Source organism: Zootoca vivipara, chromosome 1, assembly GCF_963506605.1.
Source record: "Zootoca vivipara chromosome 1, rZooViv1.1, whole genome shotgun sequence".
Classification (NCBI taxonomy): domain Eukaryota; kingdom Metazoa; phylum Chordata; class Lepidosauria; order Squamata; family Lacertidae; genus Zootoca; species Zootoca vivipara.
Genome location: NC_083276.1, coordinates 47166966 through 47185282, shown reverse-complemented (window position 1 = coordinate 47185282; position 18317 = coordinate 47166966). Strand labels below are relative to the sequence as shown.

The following is an 18317-nucleotide window of genomic DNA, read 5'->3' as shown; positions in this document are numbered from 1 at the left end:
GGAAAAACTGTCTGAGGACAAATGTCAGCTCTCTTGGCCAGTAAAGTGAGATGAGTGCCGCAACCCCAGAGTCATTCATGACTGGACTTAACTGTCAGGGGTCCATTTACCATTACCTTTAAACTACCCAGAGAGTGGAGACATTGTACTGAAGTGAATGAGCAGTGTCAGATTTAGAGCGGTACGGGCAGTTCCCTGGCACAGGGTGCTGAGCTGAGGAGCCACAAAATGAAGGAGATCCATAACTGAAAAGACCCATTGGGGGCGCCAAATTTTGGGCTCACTCAGGACGCCTTATTATCAAAAATTACCAAAGTTTGCCCCTGGGGCAAGGTGTCCATTTGCAGGTGCAGAGCAGGGATAGGGAGCCTGTGGCCCTCTAAATGTTGTTTAACTCCAGTTTTCGTCAGTCACAGCTAGCATGGCCAATTGCCAGGGATGGTGGGAGTTGTGGTCCAGCAACATCTGGGAGACCACAGATATCTCTTGTTGCTGGGAGGAGAAACAGATGAGCCCACAGAATACAGCCTGCTAGGAAAGCTGCATGGTTATTGAGCATGTAAAAATTAGATGAGTGGGACCCCTGGCTCCTGGCCCCTGGCTATGTGAGAGCAGTTAATGGGTGCACTCAATGGCTGGAAAAGCAGAACAGAAATTACACAACAGCTATTTTCCAGACAGGAAAAACTGACTACACATGTATCACATGGCATATAAAATTTACATGTAGTCCTTGGGCTGCAATCGATCACCACTACCAATAAAGCACGCACGCACACAGACACACCAGTCCTTGCCAAGAAGTCTGCAGTGTGAAGCACAGCATCATGTAACAGCAAGCAAGGGGCACTGGACCTGGGCCATAGAAAGCAGAATTCCATGCTAAAGCTGGGTAGTGAAATCTCCCTGGCAGATAACCTGTTCCAACAACTTCTAGAGCATGTCCGTGCCATATAGAATGATGCAAGCTCTCGTCCTCCTTAGGAAATAATGAAGTTCTTAAAGAAGCCACGGTCTATCTTTGTATTCTCTTGACAGACCTGTTGACACCTCAGGTGAGGAAGGGTTGGATCCTGGCAATTGATAAAGCAACTTCTTAAAAGGCTCATGCACTTGGGTGGCATCGCTCAAATGGGTGACATCTTGGGTAGACATAGGATCCTTCCCCAGATGAGGACCAGTTTGAAGACTCTTGATCTTGCCTGTTGAGCAGTCCTGAGAATGAGAGGACTACCCTCCATGTGTCACTGGGAACGTAAGTTCACAGTAAGCAAAGTCCCATTTTTCCAGTTACACCTAGATTGCCAGCTGTGGCCATTATTGGACCCGCATGGCTTTCTCACAGGGATCCATGCCCTGGTAGCCTCCTGCCTTGACAAGTACAATGACAGACAAAAGCTTGGAAATATAAAGTGAACCTTGAAGCAGTGGAAGGCTCACCCATGCAATATCCCCTTTCTTTTCTTTTCTTTTTAAAAAAACATTAGCTTAGATGGCCAAGAGAGACATGAACACTGGTGTTCGGGGGCAGAAAGTCAGTTGCAAACAGTGGAATGTCTGAAGTTTGAAGCAAAAATTCTACACTAATTCAACCATGTTTAATTGGCTTTCTCTGAAAGTTAGACAAATTTCTCACAAGGTAGGTTCCCCATATCGAATTTCATAATAATGGAACACAACCATCTTGACTTTACAATGAATACCTGTGCAGTTGAACTGAGGGGGGAAAGCAAGATATTTAGAACTTGGGAGCTTCTGCTGCTGCAATTGCTGCCCTGTCATCTGATGCATGTAACAGTTATCAGTTACAGTCGTACCACGGAAGTCGAAGAGAATCCGTTCCGGAAATCCGTTCAACCTCCAAAACGTTCGACTTCCAAAGCATGGCTTCTGATTGGCTGCAGGAAGCTCCTGCAGGCAATTGGAAGCCACAGAAGCCCCTTCGGACGTTCGGCTTCCAAAAGAACGTTTGAAAACCAGAACACTCACTTCCAGTTTTCGATCGTTCAGTAGCTGGAACGTTTGACTCCCAAGGCGTTCGGGAGCTGAGGTACGACTGTACTATGAATATTTGTCTCTGTGCAGAATTGGGCCAACACCTTCTTGAGACAAGAGGTTGGATCATTACTTTTAAATACTGGTTAAAAATCCATTTTAATACCGATCCAGATAGCTTGATATCCTATCTTCTGAAAGACAGCTATAGCTGTATATGGTTCTCTAATATTTCTAACAAACTCAGACAACTAGGCTTCTCAGTGGATTCCCTCTTGACATGATTCTGGACTGTCCCCTTTCTAATTTTTTTGATTTTGGCCCCCTCTTATCCTTTATGAGACCTGGAACCCTTCCCAACAAGGAAACAGTGGTCCAGCTCTTGCTGAGGGATGACTTCCCCGAAATTACCAGAATTATGGCCCACTACTTGTCCAGAATTTATGTAATTAAAATCAATACATCTAGCCTTCAACAATGATAGCTGAGGATCCCTTGTGTGCCTCTTCCGCCTCCTGCTCACCATTATTTCTGTACAATGTAGAGTTACTATTTATACTAATGATCTATATGTTTTATATGTTTTGTCTTTGTTTTTATATTTTATATATATGCCAATAAAGGTGTCGAATCGAAAATTGAATATTTGTCATTCTAAACTGTTATTAGAAAGAAAACATATTCCAAACAGGAAAAAAACCACACAGTTCCTGGCTTCCATCTCAGAGACCGTTGTTTTTAGAAGAAAGTTATTCCTTACGTTTAAAGCCCTGTTAGACTGAAAACAGCCTGTTCCAAATGTGTTATAATTTTCTGGATTGTTCGTTTTGTTTTGTTTTTTGGGAGCATTCGGCTTTAGGCAGCTTATTTCAGGAACAGCTTCTGGCACTGACAGGGTGTTTTGTTGCTCCTTCAGCCCTTAATGCACTGGGTGGGTCTCTTGTTTCTTCTGTCTTCCAGGCAGCTTCCTCCTAATGCTCCCAGGGCCTGGCTCAGAATTGCAGAGGATTACTCAGGCCAATGGTGTTTGTGGCCTTCAAGACTGTGTGTCTTCAGGGGCCGATAGAGATAAGGGCAGCGGAGGAGGAGGCGGCGTGGGTGGATAGCTAGTCACTGCAGCTGCCCAAAGGCTGAGGGGGAGAGACATTCTTTTGAATGCATTCAGACACACTGCTATTTCCTGCTTTGCTCTCAAAGTGCTCCACCTGCTTTTACTTAACCATTTCCTGATTCCTGCTCCTGGAAATCCTCTGCTGGAGTAGCTGGTCTCTCTCAGAAGTATTACTTAAAACTGGCATGTCTGTGTGGGGCTTTTAAATGGCAAGTGCTTGTTACCAGTTCATCCATCCAGGAGTATGCCTCTTAAACCCAAACTCTTCTTTATATAACTTAGTTCAAATGACCAGAATTACATTTACAGCTAGCAACCAACTGCTTATACTGTATCTGTATTTTCTGTGTGTTTTTTCCACAGCGATGTTGAAAAGAATGTGTTGAATCTGCACCGGGATGGTTCAGTGGGTACAGCATGAGATTCTGAATTTCAGGGTCATGGGTTTGAGCCCCACATTGGGCAAAAGATTCCTGTACAGTGGAACCTCGGTTTATGAATTTTCGGTTTATGAACACCGCGGACCCATCTGGAACGGATTAATTCACTTTCCATTACTTTCAATGGGATAGTTCGCTTCAGTTTATGAATGGTTCAGTTTATGAACAGACTTCCGGAACCAATTACACCCATGCTTCGGGTTAAGTACGCTTCAGGTTGAGTACTCCGCAGACCTGTCTGGAATGGATTAATCCACTTTCCATTACTTTCAATGGGAAAGTTCGCTTCAGTTTATGAACGCTTCAGTTTAAGTACCCCGTGGACTGTCTGGAACGGATTAATCCACTTTCCATTACTTTCAATGGGAAATTTCGCTTCAGTTTATGAACGCTTCAGTTTATGAACAGACTTCCGGAACCAATTGTGTTCATAAACTGAGGTACCACTGTATTGCAGGGGGTTAGACTGGATGGCCCCGGGGTCCCTTTCAACTTTACATTTCTATGATTCTGTGAACTTGTGCAAAGACTTAAGGAATATAAAAGAGTAAATTTCTCAACAGACTTTTGGAGAGGGAAATGGCATAATTAATCAGGAAGAAAAACCATGCCAGATTGTGGAATACTGTCTTACACCATGGAGAAAAGACATTTATAATACAGTAAAGTGTTATTAAACATAATATACTGTGCTGAATGATTCTTTTACTAAGGCAGTGATCCTAAGCACATGTACCATGGGGCAAGGGTACCTCCAGACAGGGCTTTGAGTCACAAATGCATCATCAGATGCATTTTTAGTGTGTGTACGACTGGCATGTTAATTTCCACACATTCTCCCCCCCCCCCCAAGTTATGGATATTCATTGCTGTTCATCCATGTACTGTCCACACAGTAGGTGGCGCTTGAAGGAACGTATCTGGGCTGCGTATTTTGCCCTCTCCTCAATACACTTGACCATTCTGGTCATGCACACTGGTATTTGTGTACCTGTGCAAGCACATTAAATAAATAAAGACAAACGGAGAAAGACACCAGAAGAGCACAAAAGCAAATGTTACCAGCCCTTAGGTATCAATCTTGCTTCACGATTGGCAAAATGGAGACTTGTGCTTTGCAGGGGAGGGGAACAGCATCCATCCCCTCCAATGAAAATAGGGACATCCTAAGGAAAAGCGGGACATTCCGGGATCAAATCAGAAACTGGGACAGCTACTGTAAATCCAGGACTGCCCCTGGAAAATAGAGACACTTGGAGGCTCTGAGCATCCACTTTCATTTGTTGTGGTTGTTGTTGTTGCCCATTCCCCACGAAATTGTATTAATGAGCCTGTACACCAGGGGTAGGCAACCTAAGGCCCGGGGGCCGGATGCGGCCTAATTGCCTTCTCAATCCGGCCCACAGACGGTCTGGGAATCAGTGTGTTTTTACATGAGTAGAATGTGTCCTTTTATTTAAAATGCATCTCTGGGTTATTTGTGGGGCATAGGAATTTGTTCATCCCCCCCCCCAAAAAAAATATAGTCCGGCCCACCACATGGTCTGAGGGACGGTGGACCGGCCCACGGCTGAAAAAGGTTGCTGACCCCTGCTCTACACCAACAGTGACTAGAGATGTATACTGTAATAGCTTATTTTTACTTAATGGGTTTTCCATATAAGGGGAAATCTGGATTAAACTGAAAGGAAAGGAGGAAATAAAGAGTATGGACTGGCATTTTGATAAAGATGACATGGTGTGGGCCCTGTGTAAGAGTTGTAGGCTTGACCTGTAAACTCCAGTCTAGCAATACTTTCATTGAACTTGGTCAAACTGACTTCTGTGTAAGCATGGTTAGAATTGTGCTTTAAGAAGGCAAATTAGGCTGGGCCATGGTGAAGCATTTTTCTTTCTTAACATAAAACACTTTTGATAATGTGCCATTTTTTTCTGGTGTTTTATTCATACATTTCTAAACGGGGCCAGGTTTAATATTCAGATAATGTTAATCCTCGTTCTAACATGTATTGGGCCAGGCTTTCCAGTGCATGCTGCAGAGCCTAAGCCCTGCCAAACCCTTGCATTTTTGTGCAAGTATGTTCAAGATAAGATAAACCATGAGTACACAGTGCTCACGGAGGGCTCAGGGAACCTTTCAGAGCTGGCCTGCAATACTGTATGAAAAGCTTTATAAATTAGAAAGAGCCACCTTTCTAATTCAGAGAGCCAGTGCGGTGTAGTGGTTAAGAGCGGTAGACTCGTAATCTGGTGAACTGGGTTCGCGTCTCCGCTCCTCCACATGCAGCTGCTGGGTGACCTTTGAAGTCTCTCAGCCCCACCCACCTCACAGGGTGTCTGTTGTGGGGGAGGAAGGGAAAGGAGATTGTTAGCCGCTTTGAGACTCCTTCGGGTAGTGATAAAGCGGGATATCAAATCCAAACTCTTCTCTTCTCTTTTGTCTACTCTTGTCACCTTGACCCTCATCATATTGTAGGGTTGCTGTATTTCAAAAAGTAAAAACCAGGACACCCCGAAAATTGTTGAGCTTCTTTTTAGGAAACCCCAAAGTATTTGGAAGTTTTTGTTTATTTTTTTTACAAAGATTGACCTGCCTAAGAAACAGGAAATAAGCACCACATTTCAGAAATTTCCCCCGGACGTCATTTACACCTTTGAGATCCGGATGTATGGCAGCCCTATCATATTGTCAAAGCAAGCATCAAAAGACTCGTATGTTTGATTTTCCAAGCAAGCATCAAGGCTATTGGCTTCATAAGCCATTGTAGCCTATGCTGGAGCTGAGCTAAAGGAATAAAAAGTGCTGAATCATCTAGCATGGACAGTATGTAATGTCTCGTGAATACCATATGCCCCAGTTCCCACATGTTTCATCTAACCAGAAAGCAAATGTCATTTTCTCATTGGATCCATCTACCTGTATATGGTTTTCCATAATGATTTTCCACTTGGGTCCTCTTTAAGTCTTAATATGTTGCCCAAATTCCAAACTTTTAGACCATTTAGTTTTCCTTAGAGTACTGTGCCCCAACATTTTCATGGCTTGTGCACACATTTAGAGTATATCCTGGCAAGATTTCCATATGATTTGTACATTGAAATATTTGTGCAGTCCGCACTTTATCTTGCACGTTCCTCTGGGTTTTCTTTACATCCAAGTGAGTAGCTTATTATATTGGCACGAACTTTCTATATTATGCACCAGTTTCCCCCATGCAAGCCATAGGTCAATAGCTCTTTATACATCAACACACACACACACCACCTCTCAGTGTGAACAGCAAGTGAGTATGTCAGAGATCAGATGCTACATACGGTAAGTCCCGGAAACTTCAGGATTGAGATACATTAGGAAACCACATTGACAGAGCAGTCTTTTTCTATTCACATGGGTAGGGCAATTACTGTACGTAGAAAGCTTTTTTCTTAAAGTGAGTGCTTAACTGCTTAAGTGGCTGCCCTGCTCTGCTAAAGCCTTCACTGCTGCTCATACTGGGGAGCAGGGAAGGAGGTAATCCAGTCATTTGTGCAAGCATGTGGGAGTGAGATCATTGCATACACATAACCAATGGTTAGGTCACATGCAGTATACTTTTATTATGACTCGGCTACCAAACGCCACGCATCTCAGCATCAGAGAAATTTCTTAATAAGTTTGGGGGTTTTATGCCTCTGAGTTTGTTGCAGACTGTAACAGAGAGGATTGGGGTTGCCAAAAAATTAATTACGTAAATAAACAGGTAAAGGTTTTGCAAGATGCAGTTTAATGGGCTCTATTGAAGCGGGATAAATTTTCCCACTGGTTGTAACTAGAGCAATCAAACTGAGGCACATAAAAAGGTCACTGAGTCCGTCTTATTCTACGATCTCAGAGTAGCCTCTTTATCCCACAGACAGATAAAAACAGAACCCACAGCAAATGTTAACATTCTGATAGAGATCTTGCTTACAATAATAAATTACCATTGGGTGACACCTAATAGGTCAAGCAGTCCTGTGTTCTATTTTTGTCTCTTGTGTCTCTCTCCCTGGCCCAACCAGCTTAGGAATCTTCTCCAGATTTAATCTGTTGTTGTTGTTGTTGTTGTTGTTGTTGTTGTTGTTGTTGTTTTCCCAGTGGTGTTTAAAAACAATGTGCTTTACAACTTTCCAGTGGGAAGGACATTAAGCTCATTGCTAAGGTTACTCCCATTCATAGCTGCCAAGTTTTCCCTTTTCTCGCGAGGAAGCCTATTCAGCATAAGGGGAAATCCCCTTTAAAAAAGGGATAACTTAGCAGCTATGCTCCCATTACAGTGTTTTAGCAATAGGAAAAAGTCTTATTTCAGAACTCTTCAGTAGACCAGAATTCTGATCCCTCTTTTGGGTTATAGTTGCCCTACAGCTATCCCTACTTAACAGTGGCACTGCTAGCAATATGTCGAAACATTAGTTCCGATACTTGAACAAGGCAAAAGTTTCAGATTAGCTGCTAGACTCCAGGTACTTTGGTCAAGAACAAGTTAATCTAGTATGATGATCTCATAGTCTTACTGGCTGGTGATATGGCTGATAATGCTGAGAGGACAGCAAAGAAGACAAGTGCTTCTCTTTTTATTTTTAAACACACTTGCAGAGTCCACATGCTACCCTCTCCCCAACTTTCCAGTGGACACATGGCTTCACTATTAGATTCACCACACACCCTGTGAGTCTATGCATTTTCATTTAAACAGCATCTTTACCCAGCTTTATTGACATACTTCAGTGCTTTGTTCCTGAACAATAGCGATGAGCTCATCTAGGTGCATGTTGCCCTGGTGGGGGGCCTTGGGGGAACTTTACTTTTCAGCAATACAATGGAGCTTGTTTGAATGATCAGCTGAAGAAATCCAGCATGCTGCAGCACATATTTGCCTAGGTCTATGTCACCTTGCAGTGCAATTATTAGTAGCAAACATTTCTCTTTAGACTAAGCTGTCTTCCAAACAAAGAGATGTAATCTGCAGTCATTCACTATCACCTGGAATATTTTTCTCCTGATAAGAACTGAATGCTTTTCCAGGTTGGTATTCTACCCTTAGTTGCCAATAGCTGTGAGCGGATGATCTTAGAGGGTAGCTTTAGTACAGGCTTCAGCATCTCCCTCCAAGGGAAGTTTGAGCAGTCACCTTTCCTACTGCACCTCAGGCCATGTACTGGCCATGTTTGGATAATTCAGCAGATCTGTCAAGTGAAGAGCAATTGCTTTCCTCCCTTGCCCACTCAATATGTCTGTCCCACTTACATTATTATTACTGATTAAATTTGTATACCACCCTTCATGTGAAGCTAGGAGGACAGTTCACAAGAGAAGAATACAAAGTGAGAATACAAGATACATAATAAAGCAAAAACAAAAACCAACCAATAACCCCCCCCACACACACACAAACAAAAAGTCATAGCATGTTAATCAGCCTGGTTGAAAAGAAATGTTTTCGCATGGTGTTTAAAGATATGTAATGAAGGCACAAGTTGAGCCTCCCTGGAGAGAGCATTCCACAAATGGGGAGCCACCGCAGAAAAGGCCCATTCTCACATTGCCATCCTACAGACCTCTCGTGGAGGAGGCACATGAAGAAGGGCCTCATATAAGGATTTTGTTCTGTTTTTTAATATTGTAATTATATGTTGTGAACCGCCCTGAGATCTACAGGTATAGGGCAGTATACAAATTCATCATCATGATGATGTCTGGATCAGTTCATATGGGGAGAGGTGGTCCTTGTGTTGTTGTGGTCCAGATCTGTTTAAGGCTTTATAGGTCACAACCAGACCCAGAAACTAATCCCGAGCCAGGATCGGTATAATATGCTCAAAACATCTTGCCCCGGCAAGCAACCTGATGGCTGAATTCTGCACAGCTAAAGTTTCTGAAACATATAACACATAGCAGTAATCTAACCTAGAGTTAACACATCATGGACAACAGAAGTTAGGCTATCCCTAACCAGTTAAGGGATGCAGCTGGGCCACCAGCCAAAGCTGATGGAAGGCACTCCGCACCACTGAGGCCACCTGAGCTTCAAGTGACAGCGAAGAGTCCAGAAGTGCCCTGAAGCTGTGTACCCACTCTTTCAGAGGCAGTATAAACCCATCAACAGCAAGCAACCTTTCATCCATCTGGTCTAGGGGACTGCCCACTAACAGTACCTCAGTCTTATCTGGACTGCGCTTCAGTCTGTTGACTCTCATTCAGTCCATTACTGAGGCAAAACAATGGTCCAACGCAGCCACTGCCACACCTGCAGATGTAAAGGAGAAGCAGAGCTGTGTCTCATCAGCATATTGCTGACAATGTACTCCAATACTCCAGATAACCCCACTCAGCAGTTTCATATAGATGTTAAACCGCACAACAGATAAAATCGAACCCTGACAACCCCCACATTGAAGGTTGCACGGGGTCGAAAAGCACTCCCCCAAAGGATTACCCTCTGGATAAGACCATCCAAGTAGGACTGGAACCACTACAAAGAGGTGCCACCGACCGACCAACTCAGACAGCCTCTCCAAAAGGATACAGTAGTCAATGGTATTGAAAGCCACTGGGAGGGAGAGGAGAATTAACAGGGACATATTTCCCCTGTCTCTTTCATCATACAGGCGTCCAAAGTAGTTTCTGGGCCAAAACTCCAATTAAAATGGATTTAGAAAATCAGTTTCCTCTAACAGTGCCTGGATACCCACTCAAGAACTTTGTCCAGGCATCTCCCTGGTCCAGCCAGTTGTCCCCTCCCTGCTAGCTTTTATCAGTCAAGAGGGGCAAGGGCCCAGAGCACAAGTGGTCACTTCCAAGCCCACCATGCATGAGTATAACATTTTAACGGCATTGGCATGCATAAAAGACAACATGTGCAGACCAAGATTGTGTGGTCAGCTCCCATATTATCCACCTGAGATATCCATTACACTGAACATACATGCTATTGAAACCTGCACATATGTCTGTCAGGACAACTGTGCCCAGTGGGTGGAGAAGGATGTTGCAATCTTCCACATGGGAGATGACCAGGGGAGATTATCATCTAAACCAGGCCAGTATTGTAAAATTCAAGATGGATGAAACCCCTGTAATACTGAACGTAGTACCAGGGCAGTTTGATGAAAGGCTGCAAGATAAATTTCTTTAAGATCTCCTGGCTCCATGCAACCTTAGTACGGTAAATACTTTTGCCTTCAGAAAATCTCTAATACAGAGATTGGATAGATTAGCAGAGAGGGCTGTTTGCCATCAGCACGTATTCTCTGGGAGCTGAGATATGTAGTGAACATACCTGGGTCCACATCCTTAGCTGATAAAAATCAGCAAAGTTCCATCCATTTCAACAAAGACGTGCCAGTTCCCACCCACAAGTCTGCCTCATGAACAGAGAAGTTGCTTAGATCATCATCAGTGCGATATCTAAATTTTAGCTTGTTCCTCTTAACCTCAGTGTTATCGTTGAGGAATTTAACCCCCTTTAATACTAGATGCCATGACTCACGAAGAAGCTTGCACTTCTAAGCATCCCCCTTTACTTTGGTGCCTGGTGTGAGGTCAATTGTAATAATGTAGTTTGACTTGCATACTATAGCATATGGGTTGCCAGTCAGTGGTGGCGCCTCTCTTTTATGGAGTAATCTCCCCAGGGAGACATGCCTGGTGCCATCATTAGCAAAATTATTCTTATTCTCACAGGCCTTTGGGTCTTAATTTTAGCAGGTTGGGATGGAGTTGGATCTGTTTTTTAATATATTATTTGTGTATTTGGGGCTGTTTTATCATTGGTTTCAATGTTCATTTTTAAAAGTTGCCTTGAGTGTCATTTTTTTTGGGGGGGGGGGAAATTGACTAATAAATATATTCATCTTATTTCAGGTTATTACAGGTATAGGTTGCCAAAAGTGTTGAAGAGAACAGCCATGCAAAATGGACGAAGTGTCTTGTTCAACACAGTTCTAGTTTTTCATTTTCATTTTATTTGATGCTATTTCAGGTGAACTTCCTGCCAAGTGATCTGGTGTTTTAAGCATTTGGAGCAGTTGATCAGCCTTTGCAAAAATGATAATGCACTGATCAAAAGCAGAAGATAGATAAGGAAGCACATGGAAACTAGCTAACACAGGAGAATTCAATATGTTGCAGTCTTAGATAGTGCTGATTTCTGAGTGGGCCAAGAATCTAGTATCTCTTTGTAGGCAGAATTGCCATCATTCAAACTTGCTTTAAAAAAACCCAGTTGTGCACAGTACATCATGTTGTCACTGAAACTGGTTTTATTTCTTATATGTTTCAGATCAAAAGGACCAGCCATATTGCGGTTGGGAAGGAACAAGTCCAGTGCTGCAAGCCATAAAAGTGAGGAAAGACACCTTTAAAAATGAACCTGAAATGGCTTTAAATGAGACTCACTAGTACATATCAGCAGTTACAATATGCAGGACTGCAAGCAGCTGGAACAGGGGTCACGTGCTTGATAAGTGTAGGTACTATTTCTTGGTCTGAAGCAACTGTTCCATATGATGGCTACTAGAACTTTCTGAATAGATAACAAACTCCGGAGTCTGTAATCTTACACATTCTCCTCAATTAACATTTGCATATTGGAAAGTAGTACACTCGACTTCCTTCTTTGGTTAATAGTTGTGCGTTTTTCTGTATGTTTTATATTGATCCCTATCTCTTGTCTGATGCAACAAAAACTCACCTACTCAGATCTGAGAAGCTGCAGTGAACTTCATAATCCTTCGAAATGTGTACGGCATGATTTTCATAGCACATTACCAGTAAAATCTAAAAGATCAACATGAATCACCACTACTTGGTTTCCATTCTCAAAGCACTATACAAATATTAGCTAATGTCATTCAAAGGATATACCAAACTAATAGGAAAAAATGACAGGTTTGCCCATATGTGAGAGGAAGGATATAATCACATGACCGTTTTGCAGAGGAACATCCAGCCAATGCAAGCCACACTCAGCACTCAGTGATGTCATCCTGAATCTGTCACCAGCAGAAAAATGTGGACATGAAGGGGAGACCCGTTTTGGTGGCACAGTCCAGCAGCCAATGTGCTATGAGTTAATGATAACCACTGTAACAAATAGCCACTTCATGGATATTATTTTGATGTAACTGCTCCAACAGTCCTGTACAGTAGATCGGCATTATCTTCCCTATATTGCGGATATGGAGCAGAAAGAGAGTGGCCATCATCACCTAGTAGGTTTATGGCAGAGATGATGTTAAGAGAACTTTTTTAACTGTCATGTTACAATAAAGTTCAGATGGGAAGGTACCTACTTTTTAAAATGGATCCACTTCGATTGCTTCTTTTACTTTGGTTAAGCACACAGCTGCCAACACACACACACTCCAAGGAGGCCAGGCAATATCCTACCTAAGGAGTACATTGTCTTCGTTACTTCAATAACGAGTAAAAAAAAAGCATTCTGAAGGAAATCAGCCCTGAGTGCTCACTGGAAGGACAGATCGTGAAGCTGAGGCTCTCCAATACTTTGGCCACCTCATGAGAAGAGAAGACGCCCTAGAAAAGACCCTGATGTTGGGAAAGATGGAGGGCACAATGAGAAGGAGACGACAGAGGACGAGGTGGTTGGGCAGTGTTCCCGAAGCCACCAACATGAGTTTGATCAAACTGTGGGAGGCAGTGGAAGGCAGGAGTGCCTGGCGTGCTATGGTCCATGGGGTCACGAAGAGTCGGACACAACTAAGCGACTAAACAACAACAACAAAAGGGAGTGTAAACAGTCTATCTGCTACTAGTTTTTACAAAGGACTAGACAAGGGGTCAGCAAACTTTTTCAGCAGGGGGCCGGTCCACTGTCCCTCAGACCTTGTGGGGGGCCAGACTATATTTTGAAAAAATAATAATGAACGAATTCCTATGCCCCACAAATAACCCATAGATGCATTTTAAATAAAAGCACACATTCTACTCATGTAAAAACACCAGGCAGGCCCCACAAATAACCCAGAGATGCATTTTAAATAAAATGACACATTCTACTCATGTAAAAACACTCTGATTCCCAGACTGTCCACAGGCCGAATTTAGAAGGTGATTGGACCGCATCCAGCCCCCGGGCCTTAGTTTGTCTACCCATGGCAGTAGACAGTGTGTTGAAGTGGAAACTGCAAATTGGCCATATCAGTAGGCTGTTCCTGCAGAGCAAAACCTCAGTCCCAGCGTAAGGCAAGCCAAATCTATTTGGCTGGTAGGTGAGAGTTAACTGTAAGGTGAAAATGAGATACCATGGTTAAGATGAGATCTCTTGCAGAAATATCTCCACTACTCAGCCTGGCTAGGCTACTGTGTAGGTGCCGAGTATTCTCAAAATGATGAGGAACAGACAGTTTTGCTAATTCGGGACAGTAAGATCCAGACTACAAACTTAAACAGTAAGACTTTTCCCATTCATTTCAGTGGAGAGAAACCCAAAGGAAAAACAGAACTGCCCCTTCATTGAAATGAATAGGAAATTATTTTGCTCAAGCAGGGAGGGAGGATTCCGCGCGTTCAAAAGAGCTCAACATATCATCGCATGACCATTACTCGGCACAAACCTATTTAGTTAAGCAGAAACCATATCTCTTTGTCTTTCAAGCCATCAATAGAGCCAGAGTTTTTATTTTTAATGCACACGTAGACAGGATAGTGTCAATCCAAAGATAATCTTTTGGAAGCATATCCTCACATTGGCTGTCTTCTCCAGTCACAAAGAACTTGTTGCTACAGCTACCAACTGCATTGTTCTGTTTCATTGAGCCACTTTTTTAAAAAAATGCAAATTAGTTCTTGAATGGGGGAATGCTCCCCACCTTCTGTGTTACCAGTTGAGTAACTTAAAGGAAAAGGGAGCTTCCTGTTTTGATGGCATAGCCTACCTTTAACTGTTTAATTGGATAGAGTAGGAACATCATTTGAACTAGATAACCAATGAATATTTTGTGGAATTATTCAGAGACACAGAAGTTCTTCCCTTCCTTTTCTTCCCACCCCCATCCCCCAAATGATCACATGCCTAGTTCCAAGACCTTTCAGTAGCACAATAGGCTGAATGGCAAGGAAAATTCCACTGAAGGACGGTTAGGTCTCCAGGGAACTACCAAGGTCTGTGTAAGCCTAAAATCTTCAGGGGGCGGAGGGCAGAAAGAGAGAATGTGTCTAGAGTATACCTAAAATTAAAACACAAAAAACCCTACAATGCAGGAGTTGTTTAACTAGATTCTCCTGTACTGTCAGAACATTATGATTTTGCAAGGACAAATCTCTTAAATATTTTCCTCTGTCATTTTCTCTGGAGATATTTCACCCAAGGGACTGGTATATTTATAAACATTCATCATTTAAAGTTTTATCCCTTCCTTCACTGCTTTGTAAATGAAATATTGGTATTTAAAGATGGAGAAACTGAGTGAGATACTTGAAATTACACCAAGTTGTTGGCAGATTTTTGGCTGAAAAGGAAGGAGAGCAGTTTCCCCACCCCCACCCCCATTAAGTCCCAATGCCTCAGATTCTAGACAATATTCAGTCCCCATTTTAAATCTTAAGGCTACATTCATATCTGCAAATGTCCTTTACAGTCTTTGTTACTTGTCATTCCTGCTCTGTTGTTTGTCATTTCCATGAAGAATGCTTTGTAAGCCTTGTACAACTCTGTTTACAGTACAGTGCATACATGTTTTGGCTCTATTAGGCTGGATAACATTTTATTGTGAGGGTGACACTTCCCACTTGGACCTGACAGGTGAGGCCTTTTGCCTCCTCTTTTAAGGGGTGGAATCATTCTGCCCTTCATTTACCCTGCTGTTTTTGGTTGGGTCTTTTCTTCTCTTGGGAAAATCCTTTAGCTGGGCAATTTAAGTGGTCTGTGAGTGTTTTCTTTTGTCTTGTGTCTCCTCTTCTCTTTCATCCTCTACTGCATCCTCAACCTCAACCTTTTCATACCCAGGACCCACTTTTAACCCAAACATGCATTTGGGGACCCATTTCTTAATCTGTTACCATACAGTTGCATGGTGGTAGTGCTCCTATTGTGACTCACCTTGAATCAGTCCATAAATCACTAGTGGGTCCCAATCCACCAGTTAAAGACCAGTGTCTTGGGCTGTCTGGGTCGTTCTCGGTGTTTTCCCTCCTGAACAACTCTGAGTTTCCCTGTGTCCCAGTGGTTTGCCTCTTCAGCTTTTCATTCCTGTGCTTGCTCCTCTTCAAACAGCCAAACAAAAGCTCTGGAGCCATTTGTTTGCCCCAATCTCAGTCTTCTTCATGAGGTTTTTGTCCTCCCTTGTCCACTGCCCATTTCTTGTGAGTGGGGAGAAGGCTATAGCCAGAGATTAACTCTCCACCAGGCCACAGCAAAAAACTTTAGGGCAGGAAGTTTGGCGAGCCTTCTAACTAAACTGTTTGGCACACTGTATCTTTTTGCTCCAACCAGCTCTGCTGTGTTTGGTGAGTCCTGCAACACTCATTCTGAGCAGAATCGCCTAATTGGCCACTTCTTTGCCTTCTGCCTTAATAAATCAGTCCAAGCAGCTGGCACAGCCTTCACAAATTCCCTGGTGTGCAGCAGTTTGGGAGAAACACAGCACCTTTTATACTGGCCATCTTTGAGGCACACTGGCTTTATTTCCAAGGTGGTTAGGGTCTCTGTTAAGTCTGCTTCAAAGAAGCACCAAAAAAGGGAGATCAAAACAAAAGCACAGCTCCAGAAGGCATGCAGCTCCAAAAAGCATGAGAGGGCAATCTTACAGATCGTATAGTTATAGCAGCTCTGTGACGTCTCCCCAGAACTGTAGGGCACCCTTGCCTTGCAGAGTGGAACCAGCTGCCCACTGGGCCAGAGTGGATCGACAGGTTCAGGTGTCCCAAGTTTCATCTCAGTTGCAGGCACACACTTTCCAGCCTCTGTCCTTATCACCTCTGCTCTAAAGTTTAGAGTCCTAATGTCATGCAAGATGAGGGCATGTTTGAACAGGAAGTTGCAGTTTTCTGACAATTTGCACCTACAAAGAGCAAAAACAAAGGCTGTCAAAGTACAGGCCACAACTTGACTTGCTTTCAAACTGGACCCTATCTTTGTGACCCCAAAGTCCAAAGATTTGAGCCTAGTATCATTACCCTTGCTACAAGCTCTGATGAAAGCAGTGGGCATTTGAAGATACCATAATATATTCTTCCTTCTACTGCTTATTTTTACAGTATTCAAACTCTGGAACAAAACTCTCTCCCCACAGTATATAAAATGCATTTTTAAATAAATAAATAAATGTACTGAAGAGGATCCAGCTGCAAAGTGATCTGATGGCAGATGTAAGCACTATGAAATCCAGTACTAATAAATAAAAAGTCTTGTCCTGAGGGAAAATAAACAACAACAAAGTGAAACGGAGTGCAAGGGGAAGGGACACAGCCTCAAATTGAACTTGATGTCACTGCTATACAGTGAGTTTATTTTCATACTAAGTTGCTTGCACTTTTATGAGACCAAGAGTCCTAAACACGATGGGGGATATGGGATTTTGTGGAACGGGCCTGTCTCATTTCTCACATAAAGATGTACTGTGTTACTTGATGGGATGCCTTGTTGGAGCCTAGATGCTAGCAATGTGCACAGCCCCCAAAGATTTGTCTTGCATCTGTCGATTAAAATAAATAAATCAGTCTGTGTCCTTTTGTATTAGGTTCTGTCAATGTTCAGATGTTACAAGTGTTGATTAGGAGCCACAGGTTAGTGAATAACTTCCAGAAGGATTTGTATCAACCATATCAACGTCAGTAATTGAAATTCAGTTTACCTACATGAATTGGCCATGAATTGTTTGTCAGCTGTGGACATATGGAAAGGCCTGCAGAGTCTATCTCTCAAGAGGCAGGAATGAGAATGTCCAGCCTGGGTGTGAAACAAAATAATTATGCCTAATACATTCCTCTGCCAATAACATGGACCAACAAGAACATGCCAGAGCAGCTTAGTTCCCTTAACAAATTCACGTAGGCTACTAGCAATTGCTCCACACTTCTCAAAATACTTATAACTATGTTGCTTATTAGCCAGTGTAATATCTCCAGGACTGAAGGTTGGCAATTGCAGCTGTAGCTGCCAGGCTCTTTTCTTTTTTGAGGCAAGTGCTCAACTCTGTTGGGGCCATTCCCTTGCTGGTGTCGTTACTGCAAGCTCAAGATTTAGTATTTGGTCCTTTAACTGGCAGCTTTTCACCGCTAGGAAGTGTACTATTAGTAGTATTAGTATTACAGTGGTACCTCGGTTTACGAACTTAATCTGTTCCAGAAGTCCATTCTTAAACCGAAACCGTTCTTAAGCCGAGGCACGCTTTCCCTAATGAGGCCTCTGGCCACCGGCACCCTTCCACCGTTCGGATTCCGTTCTTAGACAGAGGGAATGTTCGCTAACTGGGACACTATTTCCGGTCTTGCAGAGTTCGTAAACCGAATCATTCTTAAACAGGACTGTTCTTAAACCGAGGTACTGCTGTACTTCAAGAGCGGATTACTGCAAAGCACTGTATGTGGTGCAGCCCTTAAGGTGGTCCTGAAGCCAATGCAGAACGCAGCGGCCAAACTGCTAAGTGCAGCAGTCTGCTGTCAGTATATAATGCTGGCCACTGGGGGTTTTTTTCCCAGCGGGAACTCAGTTCCAGCACCTCTCAGGTGGGCGCCATTGCCATTATAAGAGAACGGGGGAGATGTTGTTCGTGGTGAGTTCCGGCACCTC

At 43.1% G+C, this 18317-nt stretch overlaps 1 protein-coding gene across 2 annotated transcripts in view; it reads left to right on the top strand.

Annotated features, from left to right (window-relative positions):
* Positions 1-17385, top strand: part of RAD51B (RAD51 paralog B) — a 305547-nt gene extending 288162 nt beyond the window's left edge. The window contains exons 11-12 of one of the 2 annotated variants that reach the window (XR_009557519.1): positions 11847-12032; positions 16784-17385. Coding sequence is in view for 1 of the 2 variants with exons in the window: in XM_060273900.1 (XP_060129883.1) it covers positions 11847-11965 (119 nt within the window). In the remaining variant the exon portion in view is untranslated. Of the gene's footprint in view, positions 1-11846; positions 15076-16783 lie in introns of those variants that run through there. The other variant, XM_060273900.1, reaches the window with a different exon arrangement.
* The last annotated feature ends 932 nt before the right edge of the window (positions 17386-18317 follow it).